Source organism: Salvelinus alpinus, chromosome 35 (assembly GCF_045679555.1).
Source record: "Salvelinus alpinus chromosome 35, SLU_Salpinus.1, whole genome shotgun sequence".
Taxonomy (NCBI): Eukaryota; Metazoa; Chordata; class Actinopteri; order Salmoniformes; family Salmonidae; genus Salvelinus; species Salvelinus alpinus.
This window is the reverse complement of record NC_092120.1, coordinates 8,689,037-8,710,698: the sequence shown is the minus strand read 5'-3', so window position 1 is coordinate 8,710,698 and position 21,662 is coordinate 8,689,037. Positions and strand designations below refer to the sequence as shown.

General features: G+C 46.0%; 1 protein-coding gene across 4 annotated transcripts in view; it reads left to right on the top strand.

Annotated features, from left to right (window-relative positions):
* Positions 1-21,662, top strand: part of LOC139564688 (dynein axonemal heavy chain 5-like) — a 75,824-nt gene that overhangs the window by 27,191 nt on the left and 26,971 nt on the right. For all 4 annotated transcript variants that reach the window (XM_071384446.1, XM_071384447.1, XM_071384445.1 and 1 more), the window contains 22 exons: positions 205-423; positions 976-1,038; positions 1,482-1,720; positions 1,852-2,092; positions 2,309-2,508; positions 3,025-3,178; positions 3,420-3,583; positions 4,151-4,307; positions 4,457-4,669; positions 5,125-5,349; positions 5,606-5,778; positions 11,133-11,311; positions 11,611-11,798; positions 12,130-12,324; positions 13,239-13,373; positions 13,593-13,700; positions 15,002-15,155; positions 15,312-15,458; positions 15,877-16,118; positions 16,379-16,555; positions 18,540-18,744; positions 20,636-20,778. In XM_071384446.1, coding sequence (XP_071240547.1) covers positions 205-423; positions 976-1,038; positions 1,482-1,720; positions 1,852-2,092; positions 2,309-2,508; positions 3,025-3,178; positions 3,420-3,583; positions 4,151-4,307; positions 4,457-4,669; positions 5,125-5,349; positions 5,606-5,778; positions 11,133-11,311; positions 11,611-11,798; positions 12,130-12,324; positions 13,239-13,373; positions 13,593-13,700; positions 15,002-15,155; positions 15,312-15,458; positions 15,877-16,118; positions 16,379-16,555; positions 18,540-18,744; positions 20,636-20,778 — 3,921 coding nt within the window. The remainder of the gene's footprint in view (positions 1-204; positions 424-975; positions 1,039-1,481; positions 1,721-1,851; positions 2,093-2,308; positions 2,509-3,024; positions 3,179-3,419; positions 3,584-4,150; positions 4,308-4,456; positions 4,670-5,124; positions 5,350-5,605; positions 5,779-11,132; positions 11,312-11,610; positions 11,799-12,129; positions 12,325-13,238; positions 13,374-13,592; positions 13,701-15,001; positions 15,156-15,311; positions 15,459-15,876; positions 16,119-16,378; positions 16,556-18,539; positions 18,745-20,635; positions 20,779-21,662) is intronic.

The window sequence follows — 21,662 nt, the reverse complement described above, 5'->3', positions numbered from 1 at the left end:
TAATCTTAATTCCCACCTAAGTCAAATTTCTACTTAGTCAGGCAGTGGTATCAATGGGGGAAAATTCAACTTAGGTGGAAGTTAGGATTTGCCCATAGTTTGATTAAGTCCTTGCAGTCTGTATTTGGTTGTGAGAAGACACTGGAGATCTGTGTTGTATTATGTGTCTGTTCAGTGCTGTGCATTCCCCTTTCCCTTTCCTAGGAGTCCTATTCCATGCTCCATAAGTACGGCCTGGTAGTGGCGAAGGAGGAGGCAGAGAAGGTGGACACGCTGCGCTACACCTGGGAGAAGCTGCTAGCCCGCAGCACAGAGGTCCAGAATGAGCTGGTGTCCCTGCAGCCCAACTTCAGAGGAGAGCTCATAGACAACGTGCAGACGTTTGTGGAGGACTGTGGACACTTCTATCAGGACTATGACAAGGTTCAGACACGTCTCACAGCTCGTTCTAGGTCTTACTCACAGCTACACCTAACACCAAGGCTGTCTAGGTCTTACTCACAGCTACACCTAACACCAAGGCTGTCTAGGTCTTACTCACAGCTACACCTAACACCAAGGCTGTCTAGGTCTTACTCACAGCTACACCTAACACCAAGGCTGTCTAGGTCTTACTCACAGCTACACCTAACACCAAGGCTGTCTAGGTCTTACTCACAGCTACACCTAACACCAAGGCTGTCTAGGTCTTACTCACAGCTACACCTAACACCAAGGCTGTCTAGGTCTTACTCACAGCTACACCTAACACCAAGGCTGTCTAGGTCTTACTCACAGCTACACCTAACACCAAGGCTGTTTAGGTCTTACTCACAGCTACACCTAACACCAAGGCTGTTTAGGTCTTACTCACAGCTACACCTAACACCAAGGCTGTTTAGGTCTTAGACATTTCTATTTCTATTACACGTAACTTGGCACGCTCTAAATAAGACTGCTAGCTAATTGCTGACGCAGGCTGTGTTCCATTCCCAGGACGGTCCCATGGTTGTCGGACTGGCTCCCCAAGACGCTAGTGACAGACTCATCATGTTTCAGGTGAGTACAGTGTGTATCTTCAAGAGAGGAATCTACAGTATATACTACTCTGCAGCACTTCATTTAAGTTGATACATTCACAGAGGTTTTCATTCACATGTTCTATGTCTTATTTATTTTTTATGTATTACTTATTTCTACCATATTTAACATAGACAACAACATGCATGATTGTATTATTGTGTGTTGCATGGTTTTGGAAATTACATATGTGACCATTCATGCACTTTACTGTCATGTGACCATTCATGCACTTTACTGTCATGTGACCATTCATGCACTTTACTGTCATGTGACCATTCATGCACTTTACTGTCATGTGACCATTCATGCACTTTACTGTCATGTGACCATTCATGCACTTTACTGTCATGTGACCATTCATGCACTTTACTGTCATGTGACCATTCATGCACTTTACTGTACTCATTTCATTTGGTCAGAATCGCTTTGACAACCTGTTCCGTAAGTACATCACCTACACTGGTGGAGAGGAGCTGTTTGGCCTGCCTGTGACCCAACACCCTCAGCTGCTGGAGATCAGGAGACAGCTCACCCTCCTCCAGAAGCTCTATGGACTCTACAACAGTGTCATCGACACCGTCAACGGCTACTATGACATCCTCTGGGCCGACATCCACATAGACAGGATCAATAACGAACTTCTTGACTTCCAGACGCGGTAAGGAAACCAAACTACAACCCAGACCATGAGAGACATTTACACAGAACTCATTGATGAATAATCTCATTGAGGATTTACATTTCCAAAAGGAAGTTAGATGTTCGGGTTTTTTCACCCCCCATTTCCAGTTGTCGCAAGCTGCCCCGTGCCCTGAAAGAGTGGAAGGCATTCCTTGACCTGAAGAAAAGTATAGATGAGTTCAACGAGTGTTGCCCCCTACTGGAACTGATGACCAACAAGGCCATGATGACGCGTCACTGGAAGAGGATCACCGAGGTGACAGGACACAGCTTCGAGGTGGAGACGGACACCTTCAAGCTGCGCAACATCATGGAAGCTCCGCTCCTCAAATGCAAAGAGGAAATTGAGGTGATTATGGATTTTTGTTGCTGTTGTTGGTGCTGAAACGCGGGTAGGTTCCAGGTAATGTATTCTCTATAGCCGTACAACTACCGGTACTCCACTCACCATAACTATTCTGTACTGTAAATTGAGGGTAGAAAAATGGTTTGACCTCAATGGGACAAACAAAGGTAAAACAAAGGTAAAATAAAGATGAATGTTGTTTGAACTCCCGCTGGGCAGGATATTTGCATCAGTGCAGTGAAGGAGAGGGACATTGAGCAGAAGCTGAAGCAGGTGATTGCTGAGTGGGACAACAAGACATTCACCTTCGCCAACTTCAAGACGCGAGGGGAGCTGCTGCTGAGGGGCGACAGCACCGCTGAGATCATTACTAACATGGAGGACAGCCTCATGGTGCTGGGATCACTCATGAGCAACAGGTTAGACTAGAGACCTACTGGAGGCACAAATGACTTAGCCTGGAAATTTAGACTGACTTCTGCTTCATGCTTGTTAACAATAGTTAAATGTAGCCTAATTCAGTCTTGATTTTGAGGCAACAAATGACCTGGAGGTTCGGAGGGATATATGATTTCTTCTCAATTGTTTATCATATTTCAGCACAGGAGGTTGATGGGACCTTCATTGGGGAGAACAGGCTCATGGTAATGACTGGAGCGGAATCAGTGGAATGGTATCAAACACATGGTTTCCATGGTTTTCAGGTGTTTGATGCCATTCCATTTGCTCCGTTCCGGCCATTATTATGAGCCCCCTCAGCAGCCTCTGTTGTATTTCAGCATCCAGTTGACTTGTCATCTAGAGTTCAACAGTTGTGTTGTTTGTGTTTAGACAGTTGTGTTTAGACTGGGGGTGCTATGCTTTGTACCGACTTTTAGTGTTTGTGTACTGTAGTAGTCAATGCTTGACTCAGATGATGACTTGGTGTTCCACAGGTACAACACGCCATTCAAGGCCCAGATCCAGAAATGGGTTCAGAACCTTTCCAATACCACTGACATCATAGATAACTGGATGACTGTCCAGAACCTGTGGATCTACCTCGAGGCTGTGTTCGTGGGAGGGGACATAGCCAAACAGCTACCCAAGGTAAGAACCAATACATTGACTTTTCATCTGAAAACATGTCTTTAACCTTACGCTATTAATCAAATGTATTTATAAAGCCCTTCTTACATCAGCTGATGTCACAAAGTGCTGGGGTTCCACAATTTCGGGAACTTTTACAGTGCCCTGGTTTTTCAGAAATCATGTTTTTTTGGGGGGGGAAACCCAGGAACTTTTGCAAACTTAGGAATGAGAAATCTAGTCTGAATCATCTGAATGACAGGAGGCGAAACGTTTCTCCAACATCGACAAGTCCTGGGTGAAGATCATGACGCGGGTCCATGAGATGCCCAACGTGGTGCAGTCATGTGTGGGGGACGAGACCATGGGACAGCTGTTGCCTCACCTGCTGGAACAACTGGAGATCTGTCAGAAGTCTCTCACTGGGTAAGTCTATCTGAATGTCTATCAGAAGTTTCTCACTGGGTGAGTCTGCCTGGAGGTCTGTCAGAAGTCTCTGGGTAAGTCTGTCTGGAGGTCTGTCAGAAGTCTCTGGGTGAGTCTGCCTGGAGGTCTGTCAGAAGTCTCTGGGTAAGTCTGCCTGGAGGTCTGTCAGAAGTCTCTGGGTGAGTCTGCCTGGAGGTCTGTCAGAAGTCTCTGGGTAAGTCTGTCTGGAGGTCTGTCAGAAGTCTCTAGGTAAGTCTGTCTGGAGATCTGTCAGAAGTCTCTTGGTAAGTCTGCCTGGAGGTCTGTCAGAAGTCTCTCACTGGGTAGGCCTATACTTATACTTTGAATTTGTTTTAAATAGTTGAATTGAAAGTATTCATGTACCAGTATGACACCTTCCAAGTTTGCCTGCGTTGTACATTGGTAGCTTGATGATGTGTACCAAACTAGTATTATTTTCAACCCTTTTTTTAGGGGGTAGATCAGCTTTAATGTTGCGGATAGATTGTAGCTTCTGGCTAACCAGTTTTCAACCCTTGGTTGTGTGTGTGATTGTGTGACTGATAGGTACTTGGAGAAGAAGCGTCTGCTGTTCCCTCGGTTCTTCTTTGTGTCTGACCCGGCCCTGCTGGAGATTCTGGGCCAAGCCTCGGACTCCCACACCATCCAGGCCCACTTGCTCAACGTCTTTGACAACGTTAAATGTGTCCGCTTCCATGACAAGGTACAGTAACGCACAGACAGACATATCATTTTTTTCCTAAAATGTTTCTACAAGTTACTTATTTGACTATTAGTAGTATCTGTCCTTCTGCAATAGTAACTACCCCAGATTCAGCAACATCAATAGTATCTGCCCTTCTGTCTCCACAGATGTACGACCGGATCCTGGCCATCTCATCCAGGGAGGGGGAGACGGTAGAGCTGGATCGGCCTGTGACGGCTGAAGGGAACGTGGAGGTCTGGCTCAACGCCCTGCTGAAGGAATCCCAGAGGTCTCTTCACCTGGTCATCAGACAGGCTGTCCTGGCCATCCATGACTCAGGCTTCCAGCTCATTGAGTTCCTAGACTCTTTCCCTGCTCAGGTGGGGAGACATGGGATACATCCTAAATGCCACCCTATTACATAGTCCACTACTTTTGACCCAGGTCCTGTTCAAAAGTAGTGCACTATATAGGGAATAGGCTGCAATTTGTGACACAGTCCTGGTCTTGGGGTCATCATTCATTCTCTTTTATAATGTGATAGATTACCTTAACCTTGACCTTGGACCTATGGCCTTGTAGTTAGACTTTCCCACGCCTATGTTTCATTACTCAATACCTGATCAGGGATTCCTGCTTTTCTGACATTATCCTCCATTATTGTATAACTGAAACTGATCTACACACTAGCCAAATTCTATACATTCCTGATTTTATACATTGTCCTGATTACATCCCTGATTGATAGGAAGACATCGAAGCCAGGAAAGATGACTTTACGTTCTCTCATTGATGTCCTATCATGATGTCCTCTCTTTCTGAATCCATCAACCAGGTTGGTCTGCTGGGAGTCCAGATGATCTGGACCAGAGACTCAGAGGAGGCCCTGACCAACGCCCGCTACGACCGTAAGATCATGCCCAAGACCAACCAGTTCTTCCTGGAGCTTCTCAACACCCTGATAGACATGACCACTAAAGACCTGGCCTCAATGGAGCGGGCCAAGTATGAGACACTGATAACCATCCATGTTCACCAGAGGGACATCTTTGATGACCTGGTGAGTGGACTGGAATCACAAACTGACTCAGTAGCTAAAATAGTACTTCAACCCCAAAGGTCCCTTTCAGTATATAAACTGAAGGTAATAATCGCTGTTGTGTAACAGGGCATGGTAGAGTCTGAGAATATCAATTTGAGTTTCCCCTGGTATTCAAATCACATTTGACAAATCATTTGCGGTTTTAGGAATTTCATAGGCTTTGGCAATGCTTTGTTTCCAGAATGGTTTCTCTTTACCCCTGCTCTCCCCTCAGTGTCGGCTGCATATCAAAAGCCCTACAGACTTTGAGTGGCTGAAGCAGTGTCGTTTCTACTTCAATGAGGACTCTGACAAGATGATCATCAACATGACTGACGTAGGCTTCATCTATCAGAATGAGTTCCTGGGCTGCACTGACAGACTGGTCATCACCCCTCTCACTGACAGGTAAGGACTAACTAGTCATCACCCCTCTCACTGACAGGTAAGGACTAACTAGTCATCACCCCTCTCACTGACAGGTAAGGACTAACTAGTCATCACCCCTCTCACTGACAGGTAGGGACTAACTAGTCATCACCCCTCTCACTGACAGGTAAGAACTAACTAGTCATCACCCCTCTCACTGACAGGTAAGGACTAACTAGTCATCACCCCTCTCACTGACAGGTAAGGACTAACTAGTCATCACCCCTCTCACTGACAGGTAAGGACTAACTAGTCATCACCCCTCTCACTGTCATGTAGGGACTAACTAGTCATCACCCCTCTCACTGACAGGTAGGGACTAACTAGTCATCACCCCTCTCACTGACAGGTAAGGACTAACTAGTCATCACCCCTCTCACTGACAGGTAAGGACTAACTAGTCATCACCCCTCTCACTGACAGGTAAGGACTAACTAGTCATCACCCCTCTCACTGACAGGTAGGGACTAACTAGTCATCACCCCTCTCACTGACAGGTAGGGACTAACTAGTCATCACCCCTCTCACTGACAGGTAAGGACTAACTAGTCATCACCCCTCTCACTGACAGGTAAGGACTAACTAGTCATCACCCCTCTCACTGACAGGTAAGGACTAACTAGTCATCACATCTCTGACTGACAGGTAGGGACTAACTAGTCATCACCCCTCTCACTGACAGGTAAGGACTAACTAGTCATCACCCCTCTCACTGACAGGTAAGGACTAACTAGTCATCACCCCTCTCACTGACAGGTAGGGACTAACTAGTCATCACCCCTCTCACTGACAGGTAAGGACTAACTAGTCATCACCCCTCTCACTGACAGGTAAGGACTAACTAGTCATCACATCTCTGACTGACAGGTAGGGACTAACTAGTCATCACCCCTCTCACTGACAGGTAGGGACTAACTAGTCATCACCCCTCTCACTGACAGGTAAGGACTAACTAGTCATCACCCCTCTCACTGACAGGTAAGGACTAACTAGTCATCACCCCTCTCACTGACAGGTAAGGACTAACTAGTCATCACATCTCTGACTGACAGGTAGGGACTAACTAGTCATCACCCCTCTCACTGACAGGTAAGGACTAACTAGTCATCACCCCTCTCACTGACAGGTAAGGACTAACTAGTCATCACCCCTCTCACTGACAAGTAGGGACTAACTAGTCATCACCCCTCTCACTGACAGGTAAGGACTAACTAGTCATCACCCCTCTCACTGACAGGTAAGGACTAACTAGTCATCACCCCTCTCACTGACAGTTAGGGACTAACTAGTCATCACCCCTCTCACTGACAGGTAGGGACTAACTAGTCATCACCCCTCTCACTGACAGGTAGGGACTAACTAGTCATCACCTCTCTCACTGACAGGTAAGGACTAACTAGTCATCACCTCTCTCACTGACAGGTAAGGACTAACTAGTCATCACATCTCTGACTGACAGGTAGGGACAACTAGTCATCACCCCTCTCACTGACAGGTAAGGACTAACTAGTCATCACCCCTCTCACTGACAGGTAAGGACTAACTAGTCATCACCCCTCTCACTGACAGGTAGGGACTAACTAGTCATCACCCCTCTCACTGACAGGTAAGGACTAACTAGTCATCACCCCTCTCACTGACAGGTAAGGACTAACTAGTCATCACCCCTCTCACTGACAGGTAAGGACTAACTAGTCATCACCCCTCTCACTGACAGGTAGGGACTAACTAGTCATCACCCCTCTCACTGACAGGTAAGGACTAACTAGTCATCACATCTCTGACTGACAGGTAGGGACTAACTAGTCATCACCCCTCTCACTGACAGGTAAGGACTAACTAGTCATCACCCCTCTCACTGACAGGTAAGGACTAACTAGTCATCACCCCTCTCACTGACAGGTAGGGACTAACTAGTCATCACCCCTCTCACTGACAGGTAAGGACTAACTAGTCATCACCCCTCTCACTGACAGGTAAGGACTAACTAGTCATCACCCCTCTCACTGACAGGTAAGGACTAACTAGTCATCACCCCTCTCACTGACAGGTAGGGACTAACTAGTCATCACCCCTCTCACTGACAGGTAGGGACTAACTAGTCATCACCCCTCTCACTGACAGGTAAGGACTAACTAGTCATCACCCCTCTCACTGACAGGTAAGGACTAACTAGTCATCACCCCTCTCACTGACAGGTAAGGACTAACTAGTCATCACATCTCTGACTGACAGGTAGGGACTAACTAGTCATCACCCCTCTCACTGACAGGTAAGGACTAACTAGTCATCACCCCTCTCACTGACAGGTAAGGACTAACTAGTCATCACCCCTCTCACTGACAGGTAGGGACTAACTAGTCATCACCCCTCTCACTGACAGGTAAGGACTAACTAGTCATCACATCTCTGACTGACAGGTAGGGATTAACTAGTCATCACCCCTCTCACTGACAGGTAAGGACTAACTAGTCATCACCCCTCTCACTGACAGGTAGGGACTAACTAGTCATCACCCCTCTCACTGACAGGTAAGGACTAACTAGTCATCACCCCTCTCACTGACAGGTAAGGACTAACTAGTCATCACCCCTCTCACTGACAGGTAAGGACTAACTAGTCATCACATCTCTGACTGACAGGTAGGGACTAACTAGTCATCACCCCTCTCACTGACAGGTAAGGACTAACTAGTCATCACCCCTCTCACTGACAGGTAAGGACTAACTAGTCATCACCCCTCTCACTGACAGGTAGGGACTAACTAGTCATCACCCCTCTCACTGACAGGTAAGGACTAACTAGTCATCACCCCTCTCACTGACAGGTAAGGACTAACTAGTCATCACCCCTCTCACTGACAGTTAGGGACTAACTAGTCATCACCCCTCTCACTGACAGGTAGGGACTAACTAGTCATCACCCCTCTCACTGACAGGTAGGGACTAACTAGTCATCACCTCTCTCACTGACAGGTAAGGACTAACTAGTCATCACCCCTCTCACTGACAGGTAAGGACTAACTAGTCATCACATCTCTGACTGACAGGTAGGGACTAACTAGTCATCACCCCTCTCACTGACAGGTAAGGACTAACTAGTCATCACCCCTCTCACTGACAGGTAAGGACTAACTAGTCATCACCCCTCTCACTGACAGGTAGGGACTAACTAGTCATCACCCCTCTCACTGACAGGTAAGGACTAACTAGTCATCACCCCTCTCACTGACAGGTAAGGACTAACTAGTCATCACCCCTCTCACTGACAGGTAGGGACTAACTAGTCATCACCCCTCTCACTGACAGGTAGGGACTAACTAGTCATCACCCCTCTCACTGACAGGTAGGGACTAACTAGTCATCACCCCTCTCACTGACAGGTAAGGACTAACTAGTCATCACCCCTCTCACTGACAGGTAAGGACTAACTAGTCATCACCCCTCTCACTGACAGGTAGGGACTAACTAGTCATCACATCTCTGACTGACAGGTAGGGACTAACTAGTCATCACCCCTCTCACTGACAGGTAAGGACTAACTAGTCATCACCCCTCTCACTGACAGGTAGGGACTAACTAGTCATCACCCCTCTCACTGACAGGTAAGGACTAACTAGTCATCACCCCTCTCACTGACAGGTAAGGACTAACTAGTCATCACCCCTCTCACTGACAGGTAGGGACTAACTAGTCATCACCCCTCTCACTGACAGGTAAGGACTAACTAGTCATCACCCCTCTCACTGACAGGTAAGGACTAACTAGTCATCACCCCTCTCACTGACAGGTAAGGACTAACTAGTCATCACATCTCTGACTGACAGGTAGGGACTAACTAGTCATCACCCCTCTCACTGACAGGTAAGGACTAACTAGTCATCACCCCTCTCACTGACAGGTAAGGACTAACTAGTCATCACCCCTCTCACTGACAGGTAAGGACTAACTAGTCATCACATCTCTGACTGACAGGTAGGGACTAACTAGTCATCACCCCTCTCACTGACAGGTAAGGACTAACTAGTCATCACCCCTCTCACTGACAGGTAAGGACTAACTAGTCATCACCCCTCTCACTGACAGGTAGGGACTAACTAGTCATCACCCCTCTCACTGACAGGTAAGGACTAACTAGTCATCACCCCTCTCACTGACAGGTAGGGACTAACTAGTCATCACCCCTCTCACTGACAGGTAAGGACTAACTAGTCATCACCCCTCTCACTACATTTACATTTACATTTAAGTCATTTAGCAGACGCTCTTATCCAGAGCGACTTACAAATTGGTGCATTCACCTTATGACATCCAGTGGAACAGCCACTTTACAACAGTGCATCTAAATCTTTTAAGGGGGGGGGGGGGGGGTCAGAAGGATTACTTTATCCTATCCTAGGTATTCCTTAAAGAGGTGGGGTTTCAGGTGTCTCCGGAAGGTGGTGATTGACTCCGCTGTCCTGGCGTCGTGAGGGAGTTTGTTCCACCATTGGGGGGCCAGAGCAGCGAACAGTTTTGACTGGGCTGAGCGGGAACTGTACTTCCTCAGTGGTAGGGAGGCGAGCAGGCCAGAGGTGGATGAACGCAGTGCCCTTGTTTGGGTGTAGGGCCTGATCAGAGCCTGGAGGTACTGAGGTGCCGTTCCCCTCACAGCTCCGTAGGCAAGCACCATGGTCTTGTAGCGGATGCGAGCTTCAACTGGAAGCCAGTGGAGAGAGCGGAGGAGCGGGGTGACGTGAGAGAACTTGGGAAGGTTGAACACCAGACGGGCTGCGGCGTTCTGGATGAGTTGTAGGGGTTTAATGGCACAGGCAGGGAGCCCAGCCAACAGCGAGTTGCAGTAATCCAGACGGGAGATGACAGGTGCCTGGATTAGGACCTGCGCCGCTTCCTGTGTGAGGCAGGGTCGTACTCTGCGGATGTTGTAGAGCATGAACCTACAGGAACGGGCCACCGCCTTGATGTTAGTTGAGAACGACAGGGTGTTGTCCAGGATCACTGACAGGTAAGGACTAACTAGTCATCACCCCTCTCACTGACAGGTAAGGACTAGGAAGTGGCTCCACCTCCACTCTAATAGCTTAACCAGTTATCATGCATTTTGGGCTAAAAGGGCACCATTCACTTGTGGCACTAAAAATGTACAGTTTTTTTTGACAAACTATTGCTAGGAAACACTAGAGTGCAGTGTTGCACACACATTGCAGTAACCAGTCTACCATTACCACAGCCCAGCCTAACTTTTTAGTGCCCACAAGTGTATGGTGTATCACATTGAATATCTTTGGGTGATTATCCTTGATATATATTTTCCTTGGTGTGTTTTTGTCCCAGGTGCTACATCACACTGGCCCAGGCTCTGGGGATGAGTATGGGAGGAGCCCCAGCCGGCCCTGCAGGGACAGGGAAGACTGAGACCACTAAAGACATGGGCCGCTGCCTGGGGAAGTACGTGGTGGTCTTCAACTGCTCCGACCAAATGGACTTCAGAGGACTGGGGAGGATCTTTAAAGGTAGGAGCTTCTACTCATATTGCCTGGTCCCAAATACACGTGTGCTCTCTTGCCAACTCCTGTTACATTTGCATGACAATGACCATAGGAGTTGGATATATGTATATGATTTTGGGGGATTATAGGCTATATAAGATGTCACTCATATTACTGTGAAGAGAATGATGATCTCAACCTGAACCTAATGAACAGTGTAATGTTGTGTGTCTTTGTGTTGATGTGCAGGTCAGGCTCTTGGGGTTGTTTTGAATGAGGAGTTTAATGTGAAGAGTGATGTGTAATGTTGTGTTGATTGACAGGCCTAGCCCAGTCGGGCTCGTGGGGCTGTTTTGATGAGTTCAACCGTATTGACCTATCAGTGCTCTCCGTGGCGGCCCAGCAGATCGCCATCGTGCTTACCTGCAAGAAGGAGCGCCGCAAGAACTTCATCTTCACCGACGGAGACAACGTGGAAATGAATCCCGAATTCGGCATCTTCCTGACTATGGTTATTATTATTATTAGCAGTCTATAAACTACTCACTGTAGAAACCCCTTCACAAACGCTTTGTCAAGTGGAGCATTCATTTAAAGTACTTCTGAAAGGAATAGTGAATTCTTGTCTTAAAGAAGATTAACTGAAACTAGTCCGAATCAGACAAGGTTTATTATTACTTTGATGATGTTAGTCATAGACTTTGTTTTGCATTTTCATAACATCAATCATCTGTAGTACACTATGTTCATGGCAGGTCATCATTGTAAATAAGAAATTATACTTAACAGACTCACCTGGTTAAATAAAGATTTGATTATTAAATGTTTTTGCCCCCCATCAGAACCCGGGCTACGCAGGTCGTCAGGAGCTTCCAGAGAACCTGAAGATCAACTTCCGCTCGGTGGCCATGATGGTCCCAGACCGTCAGATCATCATCCGGGTCAAGCTGGCCAGCTGTGGCTTCATAGACAACATAGAGCTGGCCAGGAAGTTTTTCACCCTCTACAAACTGTGTGAGGAGCAGCTCTCCAAGCAGGTCAGCTATGAAATGAAATGTAACTACTGTAGATATTTCAATGAGAGCTGAACATGCGAAGATATACGTTTAATGTAGTTCCATATGAGTAAACAATCAAATCAAGTGAAATGTTATTTAACGTGTATCATCACAGTCTCAAATCTATTTTTTTAATTTTTTTAACCCCAATTTTGTGGTATCCAATTGGTAGTTGCAGTCTTGTCTCATTGCTGCAACTCCCGTACGGACTCGGGAGAGGCGAAGGTCAAGAGCCGTGCGTTCTCCGAAACACAACCCAGACAAGCCGCACCGCTTCTTGACACAATGCCCACTTAATCCAGAAGCCAGCCGCACCAATGTGTCGGAGGAAACACCGTAAACCTGGTGACCGTGTCAGCGTGCACTGCACCCGATCCGCCACAGGAGTCGCTAGTGCGCGATGGGACAAGGACATCCCTGCCGGCCAAACCCTCCCCTAACCCGGAAAATGACAATTGTGCACCGCCCCATGGGTCTCCCGGTCGCGGCTGTATGTGACAGAGCCTGGACTCAAACCCAGAATCTCTAGTGGCACGGATAGCACTACGACTTAGACCACTGCACCACTCGGGAGGCCTCAAATCACTTTAGAGGGAATTAATATACCACCTGTCAGGTGGATAGATTATCTTGGCAAAGGAGAAATGCTCACTAACAGGGATGTAAACAAATGTGTGCTCAAATGGGAGAGAAATAAGCTTTTTTTGTGTATGGACAATTTCTGGGATCTTTTATTTCAGCTCATGAAACATGGAACCAACACTTTACATGTTGCGTTTATATTTTTTGTTCAGTATAAAAACAACCAAACTGTCCATGTGTTGATTATGATCTTTGTGTAGTTCATAGTTCTATTTCCATACAGTCCATGTTGGGTTCACTCTGTTTTTAAGGTGCATTACGACTTTGGACTCCGAAACATTTTGTCAGTTCTGCGAACACTGGGGGCGGTGAAACGAGCGAACCCCAACGACACAGAATCTACCATCGTCATGAGGGTTCTCAGAGATATGAACCTGTCCAAGCTGGTGAGTACAGTCACTCAGATATACAGGACATTCTCCTCAAAATCAACTGCCATTTTAGAAAAGCCATTTTTTTAAGCACCATTAAGTGTTACAGATTGTTATTTTTTTCATATACTATTCTGTAATACATGAATAAGGATTTCATCTTCAGTGAGGTGCAATACAACACAAGTGGTATCATGGTTAACTTCACTTACATAATACTATTTGTGTTGACAGATAGATGAAGACGAACCGTTGTTCCTCAGCCTGATAGAGGACCTCTTCCCCGGGATCCAGCTAGATAAAGCAGGCTACCCAGAGCTGGAGACAGCTATCGACAAACAGGTGAGAGGACATTTTATATAACATAATCACTTTACAGTTAGTTAGACTTCAGAGAGACACAGAGAATTTTCTATCTACATGTAGTTTCTCACAACCCTCCTCCTCACACTGCTTCTCTTCTCTCCTGTCTCTTCTCCTTTCCCCTACAGTACATTTTACATTTTAGTCATTTAGCTCTTATCCAGGGCAACTTACATGAGCAATTAGGGTTAAGTGCCTTGGTCAAGGGCACATCGACATATTTTTCACCTAGTCACCTCAGGGATTCGAACCAGCGACGTTTTGGTTACTGCCCCAACGGTCTTAAGCGCAAGGCTACATGCCGCTCCCACAGTAAAATACAGAGTTTAAGGGATGAATCTCGTCTTGGTATTAGCCTTAATACCATAGTAGCATAAAACCTTTTTTCGATCTATATGTGAGGTAAGGATTTATTTGTGTTAACATGAAGAGATCACCTCACTCTCTTCCATTGTTCTCCATACTGTAGGTGGAGGAGTCTGGTCTCATAACATGAAGAGATCACCTCACTCTCTTCCATTGTTCTCCATACTGTAGGTGGAGGAGTCCGGTCTCATAACATGAAGAGTTCACCTCACTCTCTTCCATTGTTCTCCATACTGTAGGTGGAGGAGTCTGGTCTCATAACATGGAGAGTTCCCCTCACTCTCTTCCATTGTTCTCCATACTGTAGGTGGAGGAGTCTGGTCTCATAACATGAAGAGATCACCTCACTCTCTTCCATTGTTCTCCATATTGTAGGTGGAGGAGTCTGGTCTCATAACATGGAGAGATCACCTCACTCTCTTCCATTGTTCTCCATATTGTAGGTGGAGGAGTCTGGTCTCATAACATGAAGAGTTCACCTCACTCTCTTCCATTGTTCTCCATATTGTAGGTGGAGGAGTCTGGTCTCATAACATGAAGAGATCACCTCACTCTCTTCCATTGTTCTCCATATTGTAGGTGGAGGAGTCTGGTCTCATAACATGAAGAGTTCACCTCACTCTCTTCCATTGTTCTCCATATTGTAGGTGGAGGAGTCTGGTCTCATAACATGAAGAGTTCACCTCACTCTCTTCCATTGTTCTCCATATTGTAGGTGGAGGAGTCTGGTCTCATAACATGAAGAGTTCACCTCACTCTCTTCCATTGTTCTCCATATTGTAGGTGGAGGAGTCTGGTCTCATAACATGAAGAGTTCACCTCACTCTCTTCCATTGTTCTCCATACTGTAGGTGGCAGAGGCAGGTCTCATAACATGAAGAGTTTCTCTTATCCCTATGTGTTCCATACTGTAGGTGGCAGAGGCAGGTCTGATCAGCCATCCTCCATGGAAGCTAAAGGTGATTCAGCTGTTTGAGACCCAGAGGGTCCGCCATGGCATGATGGCCCTGGGGCCCAGCGGAGCAGGAAAAACCACCTGCATTCACACCCTGATGAGAGCCATGACAGGTAAGAAACATCCCCATCAAAACACTGGACTTATTTGACCTTATTTGCTACCTCATGGCAGTCATACTAAACTAAAATGCACAGACATTTACATGCACTAGAAAAAAATAAAAAGTTGTGTTAAGTTAATTTGTGTGTGTGTGTTTGCACCCACAGACTGCGGTCAGCCACACAGAGAGATGCGTATGAACCCCAAAGCGATCACCGCCCCTCAGATGTTTGGCCGTCTAGATGTAGCTACCAATGACTGGACTGACGGCATCTTCTCTACCCTGTGGAGGAAGACCCTGAGAGCCAAGAAAGGTGAGACGGACACCTCTTATTTCATATTTTTATATCTTGTGTGTTTTTGTTCTACCTTGTTATTGTGAGTATTGCATTGTTATTGATTACTGCATTGTTGGGGTTAGAGCTTGCGAGAAAGGCATTTCACTGTACTTGAAAGAAATACGCATGCATAGTTACTCATGCATTACACCTGCTAGAGCATGAACCTACATATAGTGCATCCCGTATAGTCTCTATGGAATTCATATAGAACAATGGGGCAGACCATTTTCCCCCATCTCTATTTCCATGTGTTTTCAATATTCTCATATCTTTCTATTCATTTCTCTATCTTTTTACTAAAAGTGATGTTCTAATACTTTTCTCTGACCTCCATAGTTGATTTTGATTAGTTTAATAAGCAGACTGGTTCTAATGTCTCTCTCCTCTGCAGGGGAGCACATCTGGATAGTACTAGATGGACCAGTAGATGCTATCTGGATAGAGAACCTCAACTCTGTACTGGATGACAACAGGACTCTGACCCTGGCCAATGGAGACAGGATCCCCATGGCCCCCAACTGCAAGATTGTGTTTGAGCCCCACAACATCGACAACGCCTCGCCTGCCACCGTGTCTCGTAATGGAATGGTGTTCATGAGCTCTTCTGTGCTCAACTGGAGCCCCATTCTGGAGGTGGGCACAGGAACATTCTCTCACTCTTTATCAGTGGATGAAAATGTGTGTGTGTGTGTGTGTGTGTGTGTGTGTGTGTGTGTGTGTGTGTGTGTGTGTGTGTGTGTGTGTGTGTGTGTGTGTGTGTGTGTGTGTGTGTGTGTGTGTGTGTATATATGCATGTGTGTATCTTTGTCTGTGTGTGTGCATATTTGTGTGTGTGTGTGTGTGTGTGTGTGTGTCTTGTCTACATGTATACATGTGTGTTTGTCCCCATGCAGGGCTGGCTGAAGAAGCGTTCCCGTCAGGAGGGAGAGATGCTGAGAGAGCTGTTCTCCTCTTCCTTCCCAGAGCTCTACCGGTTCACTGTTCACTGTCTGGAGTACAAGATTGACATGCTGGAGGCCTTCGTCATTATGCAGAGCATCAACATGCTGCAGGGCCTCATCCCCGCCAAGGTAGGCACCTGAAACCTCCATACTCCAACCATATTAAAAACCCTGCAGAAGGGGGATAATATCCGTACATCACTGAGCTCTATGAATACTGTTGAAGTGAATTCCTCATAGAAACAAAATGGAATGTTCTAATGCCTAACTAATTGAATTCATCCTGTCATTGTTATTCCTGAAGCACTCTGATTTTCAATTACTGTTGGACTATAACTCTCTGGACTCTGCATCTACAGTGGCTTGCGAAAGTATTCACCTCCTTGGCATTTTTCCTATTTTGATGCCTTACAACCTGGATTTAAAATAGATTTGTTGTGGGTTTGAATCATTTGATTTACACAACATGCCCACCACTTTGAAGATGCAAAATATTTTTTATTGTGTAACAAGAAATAAGACAAAAAAACAGAAAACTTGAGCATGCGCAACTATTCACCCCCCCCAAAGTCGATACTTTATAAAGCTACCTTTTGCAGCAATTACAGCTGCAAATCTCTTGAGGTATGTCTCTATCAGCTTGCACATCTAGCCACTGGGATTCTTGCCCATTCTTCAAGGCAAAACTGCTCCAGCTCCTTCAAGTTGGATGGGTTCCGCTGGTGTACAGCAATCTTTAAGTCCTACAACAGATTCTCAGTTGGATTGAGGTCTGGGCTTTGACTAGGCCATTCCAAGACATTTAAATGTTTCCCCTAAAATCACTCAATTTAGTATGCTTAGGGTCATTGTCCTGATGGAAGGTGAACCTCCGTCCCAGTCTCAAATCTCTGGAAGACTGACACAGGTTTCCCTCAAGAATTTCCCTGTATTTAGCGCCATCCACCGTTCCTTCCATTCTGACCAGTTTCCCAGTCCCTGCCGATGGAAAAACATCCCAACGGCATGATGCTGCCACCACCATGCTTCACTGTGGGGATGGTGTTCTCGGGGTGATGAGAGGTGTTGGATTTGCACCAGACATAGCGTTTTTCTTGATGGCCAAAAAGCTCAATTTTAGTCTCATCTGACCTGAGTACCTTCTTCCATATGTTTGGGGAGTCTCCCACATGCCTTTTGGTGAACACCAAACGGGTTTGCTTATTTCTTTCTTTAAGCAATAGCTTTTTTTCTGGCCACTCTTCCGTAAAGCCCAGCTCTGTGGAGTGTACGGCTTAAAGTGGTCTGTGGGACAGATACTCCAATCTCCGCTGTGGAGCTTTGCAGCTCCTTCAGGGTTATTTTTGGTCTCTTTGTTGCCTCTCTGATTAATGCCCTCCTTGCCTGATCCGTGAGTTTTGGTGGGCGGCCCTCTTTTTGCAGGTTTGTTGTGGTTCCATATTCTTTCCATTTTTTAATAATGGATTTAATGGTGCTCTTTGGGATGTTCAAAGTTTCAAATATTTTTTATAACCCAACCCTGATCTGTACTTCTCCACAACTTTGTCCCTGACTTGTTTGGTCTTGGTCTTCATGGTGCTTCTTGCTTGGTGGTGCCCCTTGCTTAGTGGTGTTGCAGACTCTGGGGCCTTTCAGAACAGGTGTATATATACAGAGATCATGTGACAGATCATGTGACACTTAGATTGCACACAGGTGGACTTTATTTAACTAATTATGTGACTTCTGAAGGTAGTTGGTTGCACCAGATCTTATTTTCGGGGCTTTATAGCAAAGGGGGTGAATATATATGTACGCCCCACTTTTCTGTTTTTTCAAATGATTTGAAACAAGTTATTTTTTAAATTTCTCTTCACCAATTTGGACTATTTTGTGTATGTCCATTACATGAAATCCAAATAAAAATATATTTAAATTACAGGTTGTAATGCAACAAAATAGGAAAAATGCCAAGGGGGATGAATACTTTTGCAAGGCACTGTATGTAAGGGTGGAATTCCATTTCCCTTTACTGTAGGTGACTGATTCATTTGAGTGCCAAGTATGTAGATAAAGCTGTAGAAGGGTTGTGGTACAGTATGTTGTGTTGATAGTGACTGTTGTTGTGTTCCAGGAGCAGTGTGGGGAGGTGTCCAGGCAGCATGTGGAGCGTCTCTATGTGTTTGCTCTCATGTGGAGCATCGGAGCTTTACTGGAGCTGGAAGACAGGAGGAAGATGGAGAGCTGGCTCCGTGGCAACGACAACATCCATCTGGACCTCCCAGATATACCATCAGACAGCGAGGACACCATGTTCGACTACCACGTCACTACAGACGGTAAGGGGTAGATGTTCAGTAGATAGACTCCACAAAATCACAACACACACTCAGTCCTCTTTTTACTGTTATGGAAGATCCAGTGAACAAAAATATAAACACAACATGTAAAGTGTTGGTCCCATGTTTCATGAGCTGAAATAAAAGATCACAGAAATGTTCCATATGCACAAAAATCTTGAGTTTACATCTCTGTTAGTGAGCATTTCTCCTTTGCCAAGATAATCCATCCACCTGACAGGTGTGGCATATCAAGAAGCTGAATAAAGAGCATGATCCTTACACAGGTGCACTTTGTGCTGGGGGCAATAAAAGGCCACTCTAAAATATGCAGTTTTATCACACAACACAATGCCACCAATGTCTCAAGTTTTGAGGGAGTGTACAATTGGCATGCTGACTGCATGAATGCCAGAGCTGCCAGATAATTGAATGTTCATACCATACTGTACCATAAGCTGCCTCCAACGTCATTTTAGAGAATTTGGCAGTACGTCCAACCGGCCTCACAACCACATACCACATGTAACCACGCCAGCACAGGGCCTCCTCATCCGTCTTCTTCAGCTGCGGGATCGTCTGAGACCAGCCACCTGGACAGCTGATAAAACTGTGGGTTTGCACAACCTAAGAATTTCTGCATAAACAGTCAGTAATCATCCCAGGGAAGCTCATCTGCATGCTCGCTGTCCTCACCAGGGTCTTGACATGACTGCAGTTTGGCGTCGTAACCGACTTCAGTGGACAAATGCTCACCTTCGGTGGCCACTGGCACACTGGAGAAGTGTGCTCTTCACGGATGAATCCCGGTTTCAACTGTACCGGGTAGATGGCAGACAGCGTGTATGGCGTTGTGTGGGCGAGCCATGTCAACGTCGTGAACAGAGTGCCCAATTGTGGCAGTGGGCTTATAGTATGGGCAGGGATAAGCTACGGACAATGAACACAATTGCATTTTATCGATGGCGATTTGAATCCACAGAGATACTGTGACGAGATCCTGAGGCCCATTGTCGTGCTATTCATCTGCTGCCATCACCCCTTGTTTCAGCATGATAATGCACGACCCCATGTCGAAAGGATCTGTACAAAATTCCTGGAAGCTGAAAATGGCCCAGTTCTTCCATGGCCTGCATACTCACTAGACATGTCACCCATTGAGCAAGTTTGGGATGCTCTGGATCGACGTGTACAACAGCGTGTTCCAGTTCCCGCCAGCAACTTCGCACAGCCATTGAAGATGAGTGGGACAACATTCCACAGGCCACAATCAACAGCCTGATGAACTCTATGCAAATGAGATACTGTATGTCGCTCTGCATCTGGTCACCAGATTCTGACTGGTTTTCTTATCCACACCCCTCCTTTTTTTAAGGTATCTGTTACCAACAGATATATATCTGTATTCCCAGTCATGTGAAATCCATAGATTAGGCCCTAATGAATTTATTTAAATTGACTGATTTTCTTATATGAACTGCAACTCAGGAAAATCTTTGAAATTGTTGCATGTTGTGTTTATGTTTTTGTTCAGTGTAGATCATAAGATCATATTGATCTTTCACAGTGCTCTTGCTCAATTAAAAATATCACCATCAGATCTCTCATTAAACCATCAATATGCGTTAAATTCACCTGCACAGCTGATGTTGATGTTACCTTAGTCCTGCTTGCTACCAGTCTTTCATGATATGTTCACCCTCCGGTGGGTATTATCATCAGAAAAATGTTGTCCTTTTTGAACAGACTAAGGGTCATTTATCTATTTGACAGTCATTCCGTACAACTGAACTAAAGTATTTCCAGCTGAGGACATCGTGGATGGTGTTCATGATGCTCATATTATTTGTTTTTCAATTACTTATTCTTGTATGTCCTCCTGTGTGTGCAGGTCAGTGGGTCCACTGGAACACACGGGTAGAGGAGTACGTCTACCCATCAGACCTCACACCAGAGTACGGATCCATCCTGGTCCCCAACGTAGACAATGTCCGCACTGACTTCCTCATCCAGACCATCGCCAAACAGGGCAAGGTGGGTGTCCATATTCACAAAGGGACTCAGAGTAGTAGTGCTGATCTAGGATCAAGTCCCCTTTGTACACTATACAAAAGTATGTGGACACCCCTTCAAATAGGTGGATTCGGCTATTTCAGCCACACCCATTGTTGACAGGTGTATAAAATTGAGCACACAGCCATGAAATCTCCATAGACAAACATTGGCAGTAAAATGGCCTTACGGAAGAGCACAGTGACTTTCAACGTGGCACCGCCATAGGATGCCACCTTTCCAACAAGTCAGTTCGTCAAATTTCTGCCCCGGTCAACTGAAAGTGCTGTTATTGTGAAGTGGAAATGTCTAGGAGCAACAATGGCACAGCCACGAAGTGGTAGGCCACATAAGCTCACAGAACGGGACCGGCACGTGCTGAAGCTCATAAATATCGTCTGTCCTCTGTTGCAACACTCACTACTGAGTTCCAAACTGCCTCTGGAACCAATGTCAGCACAATAACTTAGTTGGGAACTTCATGAAATGGTATTCCATGGCCGAGCAGTGGTGTAAAGCTCGCCGCCAGTGGAAAGGCGTCACCATCTGGCAGTCAGACACACTAATCTGGGTTTGGCCGAATGCATAGTGCCAACTGTAAAGTTTGGTGGAGGAGGAATATTGGTCTGGGGCTGTTTTTCATGGTTCGGGCTAGGTCCCTTAGTTCCAGTGAGGGGAAATCTTAACGCTACAGTATACAATGGCATTCTAGACGATTCTGTGCTTCCAACTTTGTGGCAACAGTTTGGGGAAGACCCTTTCCTGTTTCAGCATGACAATGCCCTTGTGCACAAAGCGAGGTCCATACAGAAATGGTTTGTTGAGATCGGTGTTGAAGAAGTTGACTGGGCTACATGGAGCACTAA